Source organism: Copadichromis virginalis, linkage group LG14, assembly GCF_057382275.1.
Source record: "Copadichromis virginalis isolate Kocher_CV1m ecotype Utaka linkage group LG14, C_Virginalis_male_GT1.1, whole genome shotgun sequence".
Lineage (NCBI taxonomy): Eukaryota > Metazoa > Chordata > Actinopteri > Cichliformes > Cichlidae > Copadichromis > Copadichromis virginalis.
Genome location: NC_140631.1, coordinates 2,862,136 through 2,879,804, shown reverse-complemented (window position 1 = coordinate 2,879,804; position 17,669 = coordinate 2,862,136). Strand labels below are relative to the sequence as shown.

The following is a 17,669-nucleotide window of genomic DNA, read 5'->3' as shown; positions in this document are numbered from 1 at the left end:
TACAAATGATGTGTTGCTGCATCATCCGATGGTGGGCTCAGACTTTACAACATGGATCCATTGTGCCTTGTGTCAGTGGGTCAGGTTGGTTGTGGTTTAAGGTGTAGAGGATACACTTTGGGCCCGTTAGTACAAATTGAGCATCGTTTAAATACCACAGCTTATCTGAGTGCTTTTGCAGACCACATCCATCCCTTTACGACTACAGCGTAACCAGCTTTTGTGGCTGCGTTCAGCAGGATAAGGCGCCACGTTACGAAGCTCAAATCATCTGAAAGTGTTTTCTCAACATAACATTAAGTCCACTGGACTCAAATGGCAGCGCCGCAGGAACGAACCGTGGAACAAGAGACGCCGAGGCTGTGCAGTCGGCATGTTTGTAAAATCTCAGAGCAGTTTTCAGCGCCTTGCTGGATCCACGCCATGAAGGCTTATCAGTTCTTACGCCAGTAGGGGTCCAACATGGCGCTGCAAAGGCGAAACCTTGTGGCTGTTAGTTTTGCTGATCTGGCACAAAAACATCAAACTAAAAGAAATTGTCACAAAATCACCACAGGAATAGAGATGAACAATTTTATTGTGAACTGACAAAGTTTATGCAAATATTTGTACTTACTGCACAACAAATAATTACATGGTTGTAAATGAGACTGAAAAAAGGCCCGTCTTTGGTTCACTCAGACATCTAAAACATTCCCCTTCCTCACCCATAATCTACAAACACATCATTAAACAGGACTAAATGATGAACTGAATGTAGGGCTTTCTATTGCACCTCAGCTGATTTTAACATGAATCTGGTTTCCATATTTTGAATGTTTATTGTAGTGTAGGACCTTCTGCCTCGTCTTGCTGAGCAGTAGTTAGACCTGTTTGAGTGGAGGAAACGTTCTGTCTGGACCTGGACAGCCTGCTGCTTCTCTGTCTACCCTCTCCCTCCTCATACTGCTTCTGTCCTCTGACTTCTTCCTTCCCCTGCGACAGTCCTGCGCTCTGCTCACTGACTGAAACAGCACTCTGTCCATCCAGAGCCGAGGCGAGCCCTCGCACGTGGGTCTGCTCAGAGCTGAGGAGCTCTTCGGTCACCGAGGCTGTGCTCGTTGCTCCTTGGACCGACTCTGGAAGTGACTCTGCCTTCGTCTCCTCCTGTGCACCGCCTTCATCTCCTTCACCCTCAAAAAGTTCTGGAGTAAAAAACACAGTCTGGTCCTTTTCGTCTTCGTCTGAACTGCCTGCTGCAGGTGGTTCGTTTTCACAGCTGGGCGGGGCCGTTACTGGAGCGGGCTCTGGAGCCAGACTGGTTTGGTCTCCTCTGGCTTCATCTGAACCATTAGTCTTCAGTGATGCAGAGGCGATCTGCTGGTTTTCTTTGTCGTCACAACAATTGGACGTTTCCTGGCCAGGACTACTCGGTGCACTTCTTTTAAAAATGGGCTTCCTGAAGGTGTGGTTGGTGGGGCTGGAGGTGAAAATGGAGAACAGAGGCAGCGCTGCTCTTTTTTGAAGTGGGAGAGGCTCTTCTGAGGGACGGTGCTGCTTCTTCAACTGGTCTGCATCATGGAAAGAAAATGACATAATTTAACATTCACAAGGACACTTTTTCTCCTTAAAGCAGCTCGAAACTGACAGAACACACGTTTATACTGACAAGGTTTTGAGACTGTCAGCAGTGTGTGCTAGGAGGTCAGTTTATAAAGAAAGATATAGCAAACGTGAGCATACGCTCAATAGAGCCCGAACAAAGGTTAAGAGGATTTAATTAAAAGCAACAGTCCAACATCTGCTCATCAGCTCGCTCCAGCGCCACTCAGGCATGCAAAAGACCTTACAGTAATGAGGCAAGCCACTCAACTGATCCCATGGCCCCCCGCCCCCAACGTCCACTCCCAACTATGACGGGTGGGGGGGGCTACTGCTCCTCTACCACTCTATCCACCACACTGAACTCAAACAGACTAACAGCTCAACCTCGTCATGACCCCAAAGACAATGGGCGTCGCCAAGGCGATGTGCAAACACGTCACCTCGGCGTATTTCCTCCGCGTGATGTCATGCTCCGGCACACCCTTGACAAAAACGATACGCACCTTTTGATCCCCGTCTTTCAAAAGCGTCTGTGCATAAAAGGTCACGATTCATGAAAAATTAAGTTGGACTTGCCTCACACCGTGCAAATCTAACATTACCTCCTTCCACACATCTGCTGAAGGAAAAAGACGTCTGAAAGCGGTAGAAATCTCTCTATTTTCTGACCTTTATTTACACAATTTGAAACACAAGTGAGGACATTCAGCCAACCGGAATTCAAATCAGGGAGTCTGTGTGATACGCAACAACCTGACTACCAGGTCACCCAAGATTGTTGGACACAGATGTGAAAGACTGAACTGTGAAACGAACCCACTCTGTCTCAGTGGAGCTCTATAGCCACGGTTCGGTACGCGTCTGCTGCCTGTACGGTAACGAAGCCCCTTCTCCGTGTTTTTTTCTACATATGCATGAGAGTCCACGGACATCACGGCTACTTCACTGATCTTTTTAAAGGCGTCGTAAGTGCCGGTAAAAGAGACGCATTAAAGCAACATGAATTTGATTGGCACGTGTTCTTACTGCTGTACAGCCTATTGGTCAAATTTAGTATGCTTTTACACAATGCAGCACACCACAGTCAGGTCTGATAACGTAAAGCGTTGCCACTGATTTAGCAGATCGCTTTTAAAAATCCACATAATAACTTTTGTGATTCTTTGAAGGTTTTTGACATTTTTAATGAAAAATAAGTCCTGAGCTGGAATACATCTTCATGTCACTGGTGGCAAAGTATCTGGGCACAGACAAAAATAAACAAATCAAGAAAAATCAGGACTGTATCAAACATTTTCCCCAAGTGCAGAAGAAGAAAGAAGAGGATGATATGCACAAGAAAAGGGTGGAAACACTATGGGTGCCTCCATTGCTACTTGGCCCTCAGTTACTTCATCGTTACTGCTCATGTAAACCTCTCGGTACCATTCAAGGCAGCATTATTGGACAGGCCTTAACAGAGAGGACAGAGCCCAGCTTTGATGATCCGAGACCTGCTGTATTTTTTAGGTCCTTCAATAAGACTTTAAAGAGATATTGATCTTCCCGAAAATTCGTCTCTCAACAGATCCATCAATCTCACCTGCTTTTTCTTTCTGTTCAGCTTTCAACTGTGTATGGGAACAAACGAGGTCGGCTGAGGGGCTTGAGTGCTGCTGGGGTTCAGGTAGTCTGACACATGAGATAGGTATCTGAGGTTCTGAAGCCTCAGGCAGACTATGTCCCTCTGCAGCGGCTGCTAGGTGGCTGCTGGGAGACGAGACAGTAGAGCTGATGGCCTGCCTGTCAGCAGGAGCCCCATCCATCTTCTTCTGCACCTGAGAGAATGCAACCAAAGACTGCATTGCGTCGCTGAAGGTGCTGTGATGCTGGACAAGCTGGCGGACCCATTTAGACAGACCTGAGATTACAGACACACAACAGAGACAAGTGCTAGCAAACATCTTGCAGTGGATAACCAGTGCCATCTAGTGGTAAAAGTGGGCGGCTGAATAGTGCAGAGTACCTGTGATGTACTTATTAGGATTATTCCTGTACCGATCATCCACCAGAATTAGAGCTCCCCAGTCATTCCTGTGGCGAATGCACCTGTAAAATCAAGTGTGGAGTTTTCATTTAGAAGTGCAAAAGGCTCAGTTTTAAATCTGAAGCAGCTGCAGAGGTTTACCTCCCCAGGGCCTGGTTCAGGGCTCTGTAGGCCTGAATCTCATACCAGCGACTGCCTGGGAGAAGACCTCTGGACTTAGAGTGCAGGTCATTGTACTTCATCTTCAGTTCCACCTGAAACACAAACAGAACAACTTTTAAATGTCTGTAAGTCACTTGTGTTGATGGAGAATATTTACAAACAACAGGAATAAAAAAATACAAAAACATTTCATCGAGGCTAAAATGAAAAACAAGAAGCGGTGAAAGCAAAACATCAGGGCAACACGACAGTCACATGCCTTTAGGCAGTGAGTGTCGGGTTCAATTCCCGGCCAGCCCAGGGCTCAACGGCAGAGTTCACCAAAATCAGACTGAGGTAAGAGTCGGGGAGGTAAGTCAGTAAAGCACAGCTCGAGTTAATGAATCAAAATGACTCCATACGGGTCCGTCGAGGGCTTGTTAATGAAGCTCAGTGGTGCTGCAGCTAACTTCTGTGGGGTTTATAAGGAAAGGGTGTGCTCGTATTAATCGCAGTTGTGTTGTTTTGTTAATTTTTGTTTGTTTGTTTTCTTTTCCTTTACTTATGTTCTAACATGAGAAGCTTTTTTCTATTCAATGTAACCAGTTTTTGTGTTTCCCTTTTTTCTTTTCTTTTCGTAAACTGTATTCATAATAACTCAATAAAAATATTTGGAGTAAAAACTCAGAGGGCTCCTCAAACTAAACTGAAAACAAGTGAAGACGGCTCGTCTTTCAGTCGCCGGTGGTGCGGCAGGTGTCTCTGTTGAGTGTCCCGGGACGCTCAACAGAGAAAGACTGAGATGCAACCAGCAAAGTATGGAGTTGGAGGTCTACGACCCATGATGGCAGCAATTTGCATCAAATTTTGGTTATTGTTGCTCTTTGTTTTGATTTTTTTTGCCCCATATTCATTTTACTGATTCAGTTTTTAAAACACCCAAAAATATAAAGAATGGTAACAAATAAAAACAACAAGCTACAAACGGCTGGTTTCTTCAGACCCAGAGTACAAAGTCAGGGAGTTTACGATGTGTGTGGAGGAGCTGTAAACTGAAAATGTCTAGATTTTTGTTTTTACTGGATGTCTGAAATGATCATTTCTTTACAAAACTAACTAAATATCTGGGTTATAAATCACAGCTTGGTCACGAAAGGGTTTCTGATTTGACTACAGCCAAACATAATACCCTGCCATACATATAACTGTATGGCAACACCTTTGGTAACAAGGATTCATGCACAGTTAATAATTAAGAACAAATTGAATTAAAACAGACTATGAAGGAGAACATCAACTGGGTAAACCTTCCCCCGAAATATGAGTAAGCTTGAAGCCTGAAGTGGTGAGGTATTGCCCGTCTGCACAGACAGATGTATTCTGAAAGGGTAACAGAGGGGCTAACGAGAGGCCATGACAGAGTAGAGCGGAGGTAGGAGGGGGCAGACAAGGTGGTCGAGGCGACATGAAGCATCCCTGCGCAGAAATGCCAGGAAAGCATCCATCCATTTGCATCTGTCGCTGCTGATTTTAGCGCTAACCTTTCAGAATTGACAAGTGAAAAGTTCAGCTGGCGTCTGACGGGATGCTGTGCAGGGCAGGCTGCTGAACGGGGCTCTAACTGCTTTTGACAGGTACCGTGTGTTTGCCCAGAGCCACCAAACACGGGGCCATGACAGGTACGGGCTGTTCCCTCACGCCAATCACGCAATGCCACTGTGGCCTTCCCGGGCTTGTGTGCGTAAACAAACAAGCAGAGTCACAGGAAATCCTAAATGTCACCCTAAACTTGGTTTGTGACTAATCACACCTCACCCAACAAGCATGCAAACATGCGTGCAACACCTGCTGCTACCTTGGAACACACTAAAACCAATAAAAAGGTTTTTATAGGTTGAAGACTGCAAGCCGACGCTTATCAAGAGATTTAAAACAATAACAGAGGTTTTCAGTGGGAGGGACGTCCGTGTGGCCGTATCGCAGGAAGTCTCGAAAACGCTGCCGGGTTCACGGTGAGAGGTTTGCCAACATGTGAGACACCAAAGCAGTTAAAGAATCTACTTCTAGAGCCCGAGAAAGGCCGGTAGCCTCGAGCCGGTGGTGTCATCTAAATCCAATCACAGTCCGTTTCAGTGTTCCAGCCATCACATCCCTGGTCTGTCCCATGTCATCGTCCAATCTGACATGACAGGTTGCATATGTGAAAAAGCCAATCCTGGCTGCTAGCAAATCTAACAAATGTGCAAGAAACCACAAGCTAGAAGGGATTAGTTAAAATGTCAAGAGATCGCTCGCTTGCCTTCGCCTTGTCCTCTACAGCAACCTGTTCATCCCTAAAAACATATATTTGACCACTAGGCATGATTCGCATCCGTTTGAGCTACATTTTACGCAGGGCGTGTGCATGCACGTCAGTGTCAGCGTGCACGCCCCTGGCAGTCCGGGACATCTTGTGCCTGTCACTGAGATTGCTGAGCGCCTCATCTGCCACATGTGGCCGAGCTGACAGCTGAGCGGCTCGCCTCCGACAGCCTCCGTGTGTGTGTGTGTGCTCACACTCAGGACATCAGACTAGGACATCAGGCTATCGCACTCCAATCTGCTCATGGATCAGCTCACACTAGAGCTTCATACAGACCTACTTATTCTTTAATTGTTCCTCTCAAAGGAAATATCCATGACTAGTATATGGGCTCAAATTGTGGTCATAAATATTTTGTACTTGTAACTCAAATGCGTAGTTGTGAGCTGGATTTTGTAACCTTGTAACCAAAAATATCAGAAAATGTTGTTTGTGCATCCACAGATGAGACTTTGTTACAAACTGTTTTTGTTAAGGTCTGCTCACAGATACATTTATGCTGTGTGAGTTTCAACTTACAAGTACGAATTTTTCTTGCTTTCAGCTGATTGGTCAATCACAAATTTAACAATCCAATCAGAGAACAGATGGGTTTGGCTGTCGGTGGGGTGCTTTACTGAGCTTCAGGTCCTCCAGCTTCAAACTGTATTTCCAGGTAACGCAGTTTGAAGCTGGAGGACCTCTATAGGAATATCCCATAGGGGTCATACAAGCTAGGTCCCTTAACCTTCGGTAGCTGTTGAAAGGATAAAGTTGAAATACCATTATTACTTTAACACACAGTCAGGGCTGACCCGGGACCACTGCTGCGAGTCACACTGTGCAGCATAAAGGCCCTTTCGCAACAGACGCACTCACCGCTGACTAAGAGCTAAGGATCCAAAACTTGTTGCGCTGGCCGCTGTGCTCTGTCGTGTACTAGATGCACCTGATCCTTGTCGTTTCAAAGCATGTATCTCTCTGTCTTTATGTCCTCTACAAGAGTTTGTGTTGTATTATCTTCAAACGTTCAATAAAAACGTATGGCTCATTCATAACGAAGAAAGCTTTGTAACTATCACAACTAGTGAAGAGTGTGTCATTTCCACAACAATGCTTCCCCCCCCCCCGAGGTCCACAGAGCCGCTGAAAAGGCTCCGGAGGTCCCTGTGTGAGCACGTAAACCTGCAACAACAATTCACCAAACTCGGACACGCACAGAATGTTTTCCTTGTGCTGATGAAGGAAAACGCCGGCATGTGAAAGGGCATTTCCCCTTCCAGGACCTGAAGCTCAGTATAGCATCACTGACAGCCAAACCCATCTGTTCTCTGATTGGATTGTTACATTTGTGACTGACATGACATTGGCCAATCAGCTGAAAGGAAGAAAAATTGGGTCAAAATTTGTACTTGTAAGTTGAAAGTCACACAGCCACGGTGTGCGAGTGCAGAGTTTTACACGTCGTTCTTTGCTTCGTGTCTGTAAGCAGACCTTAACAAAAACATTCTCACGAACAAATTCTCATCTAAAGATGCACAAACATAACATTTTCAGATATTTTGGTTTACAAGGTTACAAACTACTCACAAACTCACAACTACACATTTGATTTACAAGTACAAAATATTTTAGTGCTGTCAGCGTTAATCTCGTTAAAATGGCATTAAAGCCATAACCGCATCAACGAGGCAAATCTCCGTTAGCAAGGATCGCCCCGTGCGTGGGGCTGGACCGCGGTGCGAGTTAACCGCGCTAAAATATTTATGACCAGTTTGAGCCCATACTAGTAAAGTCAGGCTGCGGGACTGAGCGTAAGGTTGAAGCTTGCTGATCTGACGCTTAAGTTCAAGTTGGCAGTGAATGGTAAACCACATCAAAAAGAACGTAGAAGCTGAACTTCTGCTTCAAAGTCGTCTTTGTTTCACAAGTTTTCTTGGTAAAAATCAGCTCGACTCTAGTGTAGGCATTAACTAAAGGTCTCGAGTCCTCTTTAAATTTCATTTTGGTCTTTGTCTTAAGTCAGTCTTGATTTAGCCATGATTACCACCTTTGATTACCAGATCTCAAAGCTGCTTGGATTAAAGGACACGCACGGCACCTACAAGGAGTAGCAGACGCGTGAGGGTGGAATTGGCGAGCTGCAATGTAATTGAAGAAACATGTTTTTGTATTTAGTAAAAAAATTGGGTGAAAGGAAGCTACTCTAGCTAATGACATCACGATGACATATTGAAAAAAAAAGAAAGTGACAGTATGTTGGACCTGGAGACAGCTCCTCAGTGATATTACCCTAAAAAACATATTTAGAAGAATATCCTATGATTGTGGGGTGCGGACAGGTGGGTGTGGGTTCGCTGAGCTGCACAAAATGCAAAGCAGACAGCAGACCCCGAGCTGCTGCAGGGTTGGAGGTTTCGGGGGGCTGACTATCTATCCACCCCCAGGACTGCATGCTGTGTGTCAAAGCTGGACCAGCTGTGCGTAGGTGCAGCTATCACACTTCAGCCGCGCTCCCAGGACTTTTCCAGGCTCTCTTTAAATGTGCTAACAGAGTTAACAGTAACAGAAGGGCAACTGCATACATTACGATAACACCTTCAGCTAACAACAACATGCTAAAACACAAAGCTGTCTCAACCTTAAACACATGCGTCTGTAACGTGCAACCATGCAAATCTTTTAAAGTGTAAACTTTAGCGTTTATGTTGAAATGGTTCATCCTTCTGTAGATGATAAATCATCTTCAACCTGTGTGGATTATTTAGGACCAATATTTAAATAGCTCTTGTGAAAAAACAGAACATAGTCACCACCAGGACAGCTTTTAATGAATCCCTGGTTAGACTCATTTGATCACATGGTCACGGTTGCTTGTTTTTAGCATTAGACGTCTGAGAGCTGCTTTAACAACACGGACAGTTGGTTGGTGTTGTTTCTCTGAGAGAATAAACAGAGTTTTAGACACTACTGAATAATATCACGAGAATGCACTAACAAAAGAAGAACGAGGATTAAACAAAGGATACTCATGTGTTATGTAGAAGTACTTCAGCTACTGATGACAAAGCCACATGTACAGTGGCTTGAGCGTGCCTGGAGCATCCATCAGCACCTATTCTTGAGGAGTTCCATGAACTCTCCAACATTCTGCTAAAATCCCCGTTATCCATTCGTTTTAAAAGCTTACAGGCAAATGCTCTCGTGTCTCTAATAAAGGGCAACCACAAAGGTTGGCTGTGTTCTTCATTAAACTGAGAGAGATGCCTTATCAGTTGTAAGTGTCTTTTTATTGCTTGTTAAACCTACTTATTGTTTGACTTACTCACGCAGGACGTGACTGTTCACTGTAAAAACATGCCACTGGAAAAACTCAACATAAATGTAATACCACCTTTGGCAAGGCTTTCTCTGCAGAGGACTTTTCAAGTTCAACCTTTGATCTTTGTCACAATAACACAACAGGCCAGTAAAATGCTACGTGCTCCAGCGTCTACAGGTTATGCCCGTCTGGGAATGCAGGCCGCGCAGGCATCGAGAGCGCTGGAGTAGTTTAAATGGAGAGAACAGGGCTTACACCTCTTATCCTAGCAATGGGGTGCTGTCGTATAACAGCAGAATGAATGCGTTAATGTGTCTGGGTCCATTTGTGCTCTCAGGAGAATGCACAGGTTAGCACTAGTGCATGGAAGTGACTATGTAAGGATATGTCACATATGTGTGTGTGAGCCTGTATGCATTAAAGGAATGTCACTGTGAGACATGCGGAGTAAACGTGATAGCGTGCTAATACATGAAAGGTGTGCACAAACCCAGACACACTAAGACTGCTGGGAGAAAGCAGCATTACTCCTGGGAATTAAAGGCAGGAAAATCAGTGAGTAAAGAAAACGTTTTAATATGAGAAAGAAGAGGTCACATGATCAGCTCGTGAGGCACTTATTCGATCGTCATCTACACGTCAGAATTATCAGTGCATCTGTGTATTGGGTCGCTATGACCGGGGACAGAAGAGGCTGGCTTCAGGACACACACTCTGTGTAATGAGCAGAACTGCACCATGACAAAGATCACACTTCTTTGTAGCTGTTTCAGAAACAACATTAGTACAACTACAGGTAAGTTCTGTAACAGCTTTGGCTGCGTGCTGGTCTGGAGTACAGAGCCGTGTGTTCTCACAATGCTACAATCTTCCCAGGAGTGGATGTACCAGCAAATTCATCATAAGGTCCACCTGATGTTCAGAGCAACATCTCAGACTCTACGGGCCTCAATTGGCATGTAAAATTTAAACGTTTACCAGAGTGCACTAAGAACTGTCAGGAGACAGCACGTAGCAGCTCAGCTTAGGTTTGCAAACCTCGTGACTTCTGGAACAACGGCCTTTTGACAGATGCAAAGCACCACGTTTGACAAAAACCAAACTGTCAGCACGGTGGCAATGGGATAATGATTTGGGCTCGTTTAGCAGCCACTGGACCTAATAGAGAAAGCTTGGGCAAAATAGGGTCATACAAACTGGTCAGTGATATCGAGCACATCAGCAAATCTACAACCGAATGGCTGAAAAATAAAGAATCAAGGTGCTTCATACATTCTGCACAGAACCCCATGAAAACTTTATTTTGTCATATCTACAAATATTGACTGATCTGTTAATGGCTACATTATTATAACTTTTGTTTGTTTGAACTTTTCTGTCCCTTAAAGCAGCTGTTATGTGTCTGACAGAGGTCTGTGTGCTAGTTTAGCATGTTATGGGAGCTAGCTACATAGGCTCAGAGTCATTAGTGTCAATGTCCTCTTCCTCTCAACAGTGTAATGGGGTTAGCTCAGAGACCTTTAGAGCTCCCAGGGCTTCTCTGGGGGCTGCCTCTGTGGCTGAAAGAGAAGATAAGAAGAGGACGGAAACACGACTAGAGTGCAGTACAAAAAAGATGGAAAGCCAATGTGAAAGTCAGGTTTCAAAGTGATGATGAAAACAAGCAGACCGTTATGGATTCCAACACATTCAGTCCACAGTAAACAGAACGTTTGACAGCCAGTCTTTTCAAATATAAATGACATTTTTATGACTTCTGTCAGACTGCATCCAAATGCATTGTGTCACATTGCTGTATAAAGCTGAGACTAATAAAAATGAACTAGCTCCTTCTGCTACAATGGAAGCTAGCAATGCTGGTATAAACATAAGTGATATAGATGGGTCTAACGTGACTACAGTTCTGACACTGGGGAAAACTACGCTAACAACTGTGTTCTTGTTGTGTAACTAAGGAGGCAAAAATGAAGGACAGTCACGGTGAGAAGCAGGAGTGTCAGCAGGCCACCTGGTCACGCAGCAGCGATCTGTCTGTGGAGCTCTGCGCATGTTGCAAATAAACAAAGGCTGTTGATGCACAGTGTGTCATTAGAAATGCAGCATCTTCATGCTTGGTCAGCTCCACGTCCCCCTTAACTAGCTTTAGCTTCCTCAATCCTCCCCCCGGTGTTATGTTCCTGTTTCCTGTCTGAAACATCGCTTTCAACATACTGTGAGTCGGCTTTTATTGTATTTATTCCATAAATTTGTCAGCCGAATGAATAAATAACACCATATAATTCAGTACAACCAAAAACCAAACCACAGCAAAACTGTACAAAAGAGCCAAACCTCCTCTCACACTAACACTGGCACAAAACTGTGAACTGGGAGCTTGGACAGCTCTTGGACCCACTTCTTCAACGCTAAAACCAAGAACACCCCCCAAAAATCAAACAAATAAAGAAAAATCAGCAAAATTGAAGACATGCCCTGAGAGCTGACAGAGGTGAAACTGACAGCTGAGGTGAAAAGCAAAGGTGAAAGGACCGAGGAAGCCTCAATCAGCCACACATCTTTCTACCCTGACAGAAAAGGTTAGTGAAAGCTTCATTGTGCTCTGACAGCAGGATCAGAAGGAGTCAAGGGGAGGAAAGTGGGAGGCAGGAGGGGAGGAAGGGACTCAAACTTAAAGGTCAACTTTATCTGCTAAGGACAGGCCAGACACGGCAACATCGCTTTGGGATTCTTTTTCATGGATCACCTAAAAGGGATGCTCTTATTTGGTGTGTGTTTGTGTGAGCGTGCACGTTCATGTCTGTGAGTTATCGTGTTCAAAGTGTTCAATACCAGAGGCAAAGAGAAAAAACTGAAGAGCAAAGAAGGAGATGCTTACAAACTAAACAGGCCCAACCTACACTGTGCTGCCAAAGCCACCCTTTCTTTACAAACAACTGCTTTACAGGTTTTGCACAGGCACTGTTAAAGGTGGATGACGCTGTGTCAGTGATAAACAGGTGGAGAGCTGCAGATGTTACATATACTGTTACATGTCTAACACTTTTTTAAAAAAATGATTTCTATCACATCACACTTCATGTTTTGCCTAATTATGTAAAAATGATTCACATTTTGGATTTTATAACATTAAAATCTTACAACATTTTTATAGCCTGAGTTCCTGCAGCCCTGAAGCACACGCCCCACAGCTTGTTGTTGGGATTCTACTTGCCTGGAGGTCTTTAATGTTGGGGAAGGGAATTCCAACGGCGACTACTGCCCTGGCGTTGTCGTCCGTAAAATCAAGCCCTTCGCTCACTTTACCCCTACACACAGCAATCAGCAGTGCACCATCTGTATCAAACAAACACACGCCATGAGCCGTGAACATGACGTGGGAGAAGGCGTGTATGTGGTGCGCAACTATGTTCGAGTGGTACGACTCATTGAAATGGATGCTGGGCAGATCTAGCATCCATTTGAAGGATTCATTATCCAAGTTTTTGGATAGTAAAACAATTTCTGTCATTTACTTTTTTAGCCTCTAAACACAGATGTAACAAAGAAAGCAGAGAAATCCCCAACAATCATATGACCCCCTATGCCTCCCATTCGACTTTTAAATACTCTAGGAACAACAAGTAGGCCTGCAGTGTGAGAGCGAAGTGCTCTAATGGGATGATATGGTACTACAAGGTCATTAAGATAACCTTAATGAGCTTATAGATCCTCGTATAAGAATAATATTAAATCACAGCCATTGACAAGCCCCTTTCCAAAGAGTGTGTCATTGGTCATTGGCCAGTTTCTTATTAAGATTGCTTCTAACAGAGGCACACAAACTTTGTGACAATAACAATAACCTGCTGAATTCTGGATTATTCAGCTGTGGATTATGCACATTGAATCACTAGTAAACAGCAGCTGTTCCAGAGTCAGCATAACAATGTGTATCAGTCTCACCTTTTTCTTCACAGTATTTGATGGCACTGTAGTACGTGTGAAGCAGCTCATCAAAGTCTCCCTTGCCTCCACCACCACGGGGCTCTGTGATCACCGTTTTCTGTTGCTCTAGCTTGTCCCAGAGACCAGTTTTGGTCCATCGGTCTCTCAGTTTATCCAGCATCTGATTAGAAAACAGGAAATACATCACCACAGAGGATTTTAGCAAACAGAATGTCCATCCATCCATCTTCTTCCGAACCACCTCACTGACTCCTTTCGATGTGGAGGAGCAGTGGCTCTGCTCTGAGCCCCTCCCGAATGGCTGAACCTCTCACCCTATCTCTAGGGGAGAGGCCAGCCACCCTTCGGAGGAAACTCATTTCCACCGCTTGTATTTGCGATCACTACCCACAGCTCGTGACCATAGGTGAGGGTAGGGACGTAGATCGGTAAATTGAGAGCTTCGCTTTTACACTCAGCTCTCTCTTCATCACAACAGACCGGTACAGGGTCTGCATTACTGCAGCCGCTGCACCAATCCGTCTGTCGCTCCCTTCTCCCATCACTCGTGAACAAGACCCCGAGATACTTAAACTCCTCCACTTGGGGCAGGGTCTCATCTCTGACCCGGAGTGGGCACTCCAGCCTTTTCCGGCTGAGGACCATGGCTTCAGATTTGAAGGTGCTGATTCTCATTCCCACTGCTTTACACTCGGCTGCGAACCGTTCCAAGGCGAGCTGGAGGCCATCACCCGATGAAGCCAACAGAACCACATCATCTGCGAAAAGCAGAGATGTGATCCTGAGACCACCAAAGTGAAAGCCTTCCACCTCTTGGCTACGCCTAGAAATTCTGTCCATAAAAATTATGAACAGAATCGGTGACAAAGGGCAGCCCTGGTGGAGCCCATCACCGACCAGGAACGAGTCCGACTTATTGCCGGCTATGCAAACCAAGCTCTTGCAACGGGGAATCACACTCCTCAGCCTCCCTGGGAAAGTCTATGCCAGGGTGCTGGAGAGGAGAGTTCGTCCATTAGTCGAACCTCGGATACAGGAGGAACAATGCGGTTTTCGTCCTGGTCGCAGAACACTGCTCTATCCTCTCGAGGATACTTGAGGGTGCATGGGAGTTTGCCCAACCAGTCTACATGTGTTTTGTGGACTTGGAGAAGGCATTCGACCGTGTCGCTCGGGGGGGTCCTGTGGGGGGTGCTCTGGGAGTATGGGGTGCCTGGCCCATTGCTACGGGCCATTCAGTCCTTATACAACCGTATTTCACAGGCAGGTGTGGGCAATTCCTTCGTTATGTCATTATCAATTAAGCAGACAAAAGGCCTGGAGTTGATCTGAGGTGTGGTGCTTGCATTTGGAAAATGTTACTGTGGACAGAAAACATGTGGTCAAAGGAGCGCTCCATGCAGGTGAAACAAGCCATCCTTATGCTGCGAAAATAGAAAACAAACATCCGAGAAAGTGGCACAATATTAGAAGTGGCAAAATCTTCAGTTTGGTACATCCTGAGAAAGAAAGAAAGTACTGGTGAACTCAGCAATGCAAAAACACCTGGAAGTCCACGGAACATAATAGCAGTGTATGATCGCAGAATCATTTCCATCTCTTCACAGCAGCCAGTTACAACACTGTCCAGGAGGTCAGCGTATCGATATTCAAGTCTACCATAAAGAGAAGACTGCGTGAAAGTAAATACTCAGGGTTCAGGCTGTTAGCCACTCATAATCCTCAAGAATAGAAAGGCTAGATTGGACTTGGCTAAAAAAAAGCAGCACAGTTCTGGAAAATCATTGTTGGACAGAGTAAACTAAGATCAACCTCTAACAGAATGATGGCAAGAAAAAAGTAAATGTACTGATTCTTTTATAGCGCTTTTCTACTCTCCTGGAGTACTCAAAGCGCTCTCTACAACACGCCACATTCACCCCATACACACCCATTCACACAAGCACTATTATCTATACTGTGAGTGCTTTCTAACTATTATTCAAACGCATTCATACTCCGATGGATGCATCGGAGAGCAAGTTGGGGTAAGTATCTTGCCCAAGGATATTTGCCATGCAAACTGGGGGAGCCAGGGATCGAACCACCAACCTTCCGATCAGCAGCTGACCTGCTGGAAGAGGAATATCCTTGAATGGTCAAGCCAGTCCCTGATATTAGCCCAACTGAACCTGCATTATACTTGTTGAAGACTAAACTTTGGACAGACCGGCCTACAAAGCAACAGCAACTGAAAGCCGCTGCATCCAAAAGGAGGAAACCAGCATCTGGTGACGTCCACCAGTTCAAGACTTCAGGCTGTCACTGGCAGCAGACGGTCTTCAGCCAAGTATTAGAAATGGACATTTCCTTTTCAGTTTTAATTTGTCCAACTGCTTTAGTTCCTTTTTCTGTTCAACCCACTGAATTAAAGCTGAAAGTTGTTTCATTTAAATTTCATTGTGTGATGCACAGAACCAAAATTAGTCCAAATATTTATGGGCCTAACTGTATATCTGCAAATAAGTAACCCACCATCTTCAGACAGTGTCAATCTGTACCCTGTGCAAGGTACCACACTGTGAAATATTAATACACCTTCGAAGTCTAAAACAACCTTGCAACAAGAAAAGCAATTATGTTTGCTCCTGTGTCCTCACACTGCTTGGATTTCTTCTCTCGACTTTAACTTGGCAGAGAGCTGATGTATTCAAACCTCCTCTGCAATAAAAATCACTGTTGCTGTACTATTGTTAGCGCAAAAAGTCAGCAGCTCTCCGGGGAGGCACATTGATCTAAAAGCCCTCATCCAAGCCCCACTCGTGTTGGTCCTGTGCAGATTACATCCTTGAATAAGCATGGCTTCACAACCAGAAAGAGGCTTCACTGGCGTGGAAATGTGTTAGAAGGGTCAAATAAAAGTTCTTCTCATAGTCAGCAGAAAACTTCTTAATGGGTTAATAGTGTCAAACTGTCGATCGTAAGCTAGCTGCAGGTGAGACCTTCGGCTGGGAGGAATGCAGAGGATATTTGCACACTTGTAAACCTATTGCGTTCACCTGTGTTGCAACCAAAACACCACAAACCAGCAGACCTCAAACAGCACAGAAGTTTACTTTTTGGGTTTTGTGCAGTACTGAGGAAAACAACAGAAGCAAATGGGACAGCAGGGGAGCGCTGATATATTTTTGCAATCCAGTGTGACGGCCCCACACCGATCAAACGAAGCGTGGGAAAGATTTCATCAGGTTGGTGCCTACTAAAGCAAGCGAGGTCAGAATGTTTGCATCAATAAAACATGACTCACTCACTAAATATGCAGCATTACATCAACAAGGACCCCCCTTACGTGCATCTTCAACTCAGCAAACTGTTTGCCCTGCAATTGCTTTGCAGTGCAGTCTTAAGCGAGAGATGAATAATTCAGGTTATGTACTTTAGGCTGATCTACCACTAAACAAAACAGCCATTATCTGCCAGGCTGCGCTTGGAAAGGAGGTGATTCCACATGGAGATGAGTATGGAGACAAAATGTTCCTACTGATAAAACTGATGTGACGGAGTCTGACGGTGTTTTATACTCACTACACAAAAGGTCGGGGTTTGTATTTTTAGCAATGAATAACACAAAGGGCCTTTCAAAATAAAGGTTTGTGGTGAACACTTTAGTCGCGGATCGGTTTGGGCAATCTAACGTCTGTAATCTGATTGGTCTCTGTATTGATCACCTAAAGATGATGACGATCGTCACAGTTCATCAGAAGATCATGGGGTTTTTAAAGGGATAATAGTCTCCTAATGCACAGACAGGAGACCAGTCTCGACTACAAACTGATCGCCTGGGCAAAAAGGCTAAAGTCCTGCAGAGAAATTAAACACAGAGGCCTTGGTAACCGCACTAGAATCACCATCTGGCAGTTAGATAAGCCCTTTTCCCACCTGATTGGCCGAGACATGGAAGTACAACATTGGTCCAATAGAGCAGCGGTCCCCAACCCCCGGGCCTCGGACCGGTACCGGTCCGTGAGTCGTTTGGTACCGGGCCGCGAGAGTTGAGGCTCAGGTGTGAAATGTCTGGTTTTCAGGGTTTTTATCGGTTTCCAGCGTTATTTTGTTATCGTTTTTATCGTTTACTCAGTTTTCCTGGGTCTTTTCACGTGCGTTATGAATAAATTTTCTTTTTTCCGGTACCGGTACTGGTTTTATTTTGTTGTGTTTATCCGCGACACCTTAAAGGTCGGTCCATGAAAATACTGTCGGGCATAAACCGGTCCGTGGCGCAAAAAAGGTTGGAGACCGCTGCAATAGAGGACTGCGGTGGCGTTTTTAAA

General features: G+C 45.0%; 1 protein-coding gene across 1 annotated transcript in view; it reads right to left on the bottom strand.

The window, feature by feature from the left end:
• Positions 1-565: 565 nt before the first annotated feature.
• brip1 (BRCA1 interacting helicase 1) overlaps positions 566-17,669 on the bottom strand; it is a 42,201-nt gene continuing 25,097 nt past the window's right edge. Inside the window, exons 15-20 of the mRNA XM_085479040.1 lie at positions 13,357-13,519; positions 12,626-12,747; positions 3,752-3,864; positions 3,590-3,672; positions 3,167-3,484; positions 566-1,550 (exon numbers count right to left, since the gene is read on the bottom strand). Coding sequence (XP_085335166.1) covers positions 820-1,550; positions 3,167-3,484; positions 3,590-3,672; positions 3,752-3,864; positions 12,626-12,747; positions 13,357-13,519 — 1,530 coding nt within the window. The 3' untranslated portion in view covers positions 566-819. The remainder of the gene's footprint in view (positions 1,551-3,166; positions 3,485-3,589; positions 3,673-3,751; positions 3,865-12,625; positions 12,748-13,356; positions 13,520-17,669) is intronic.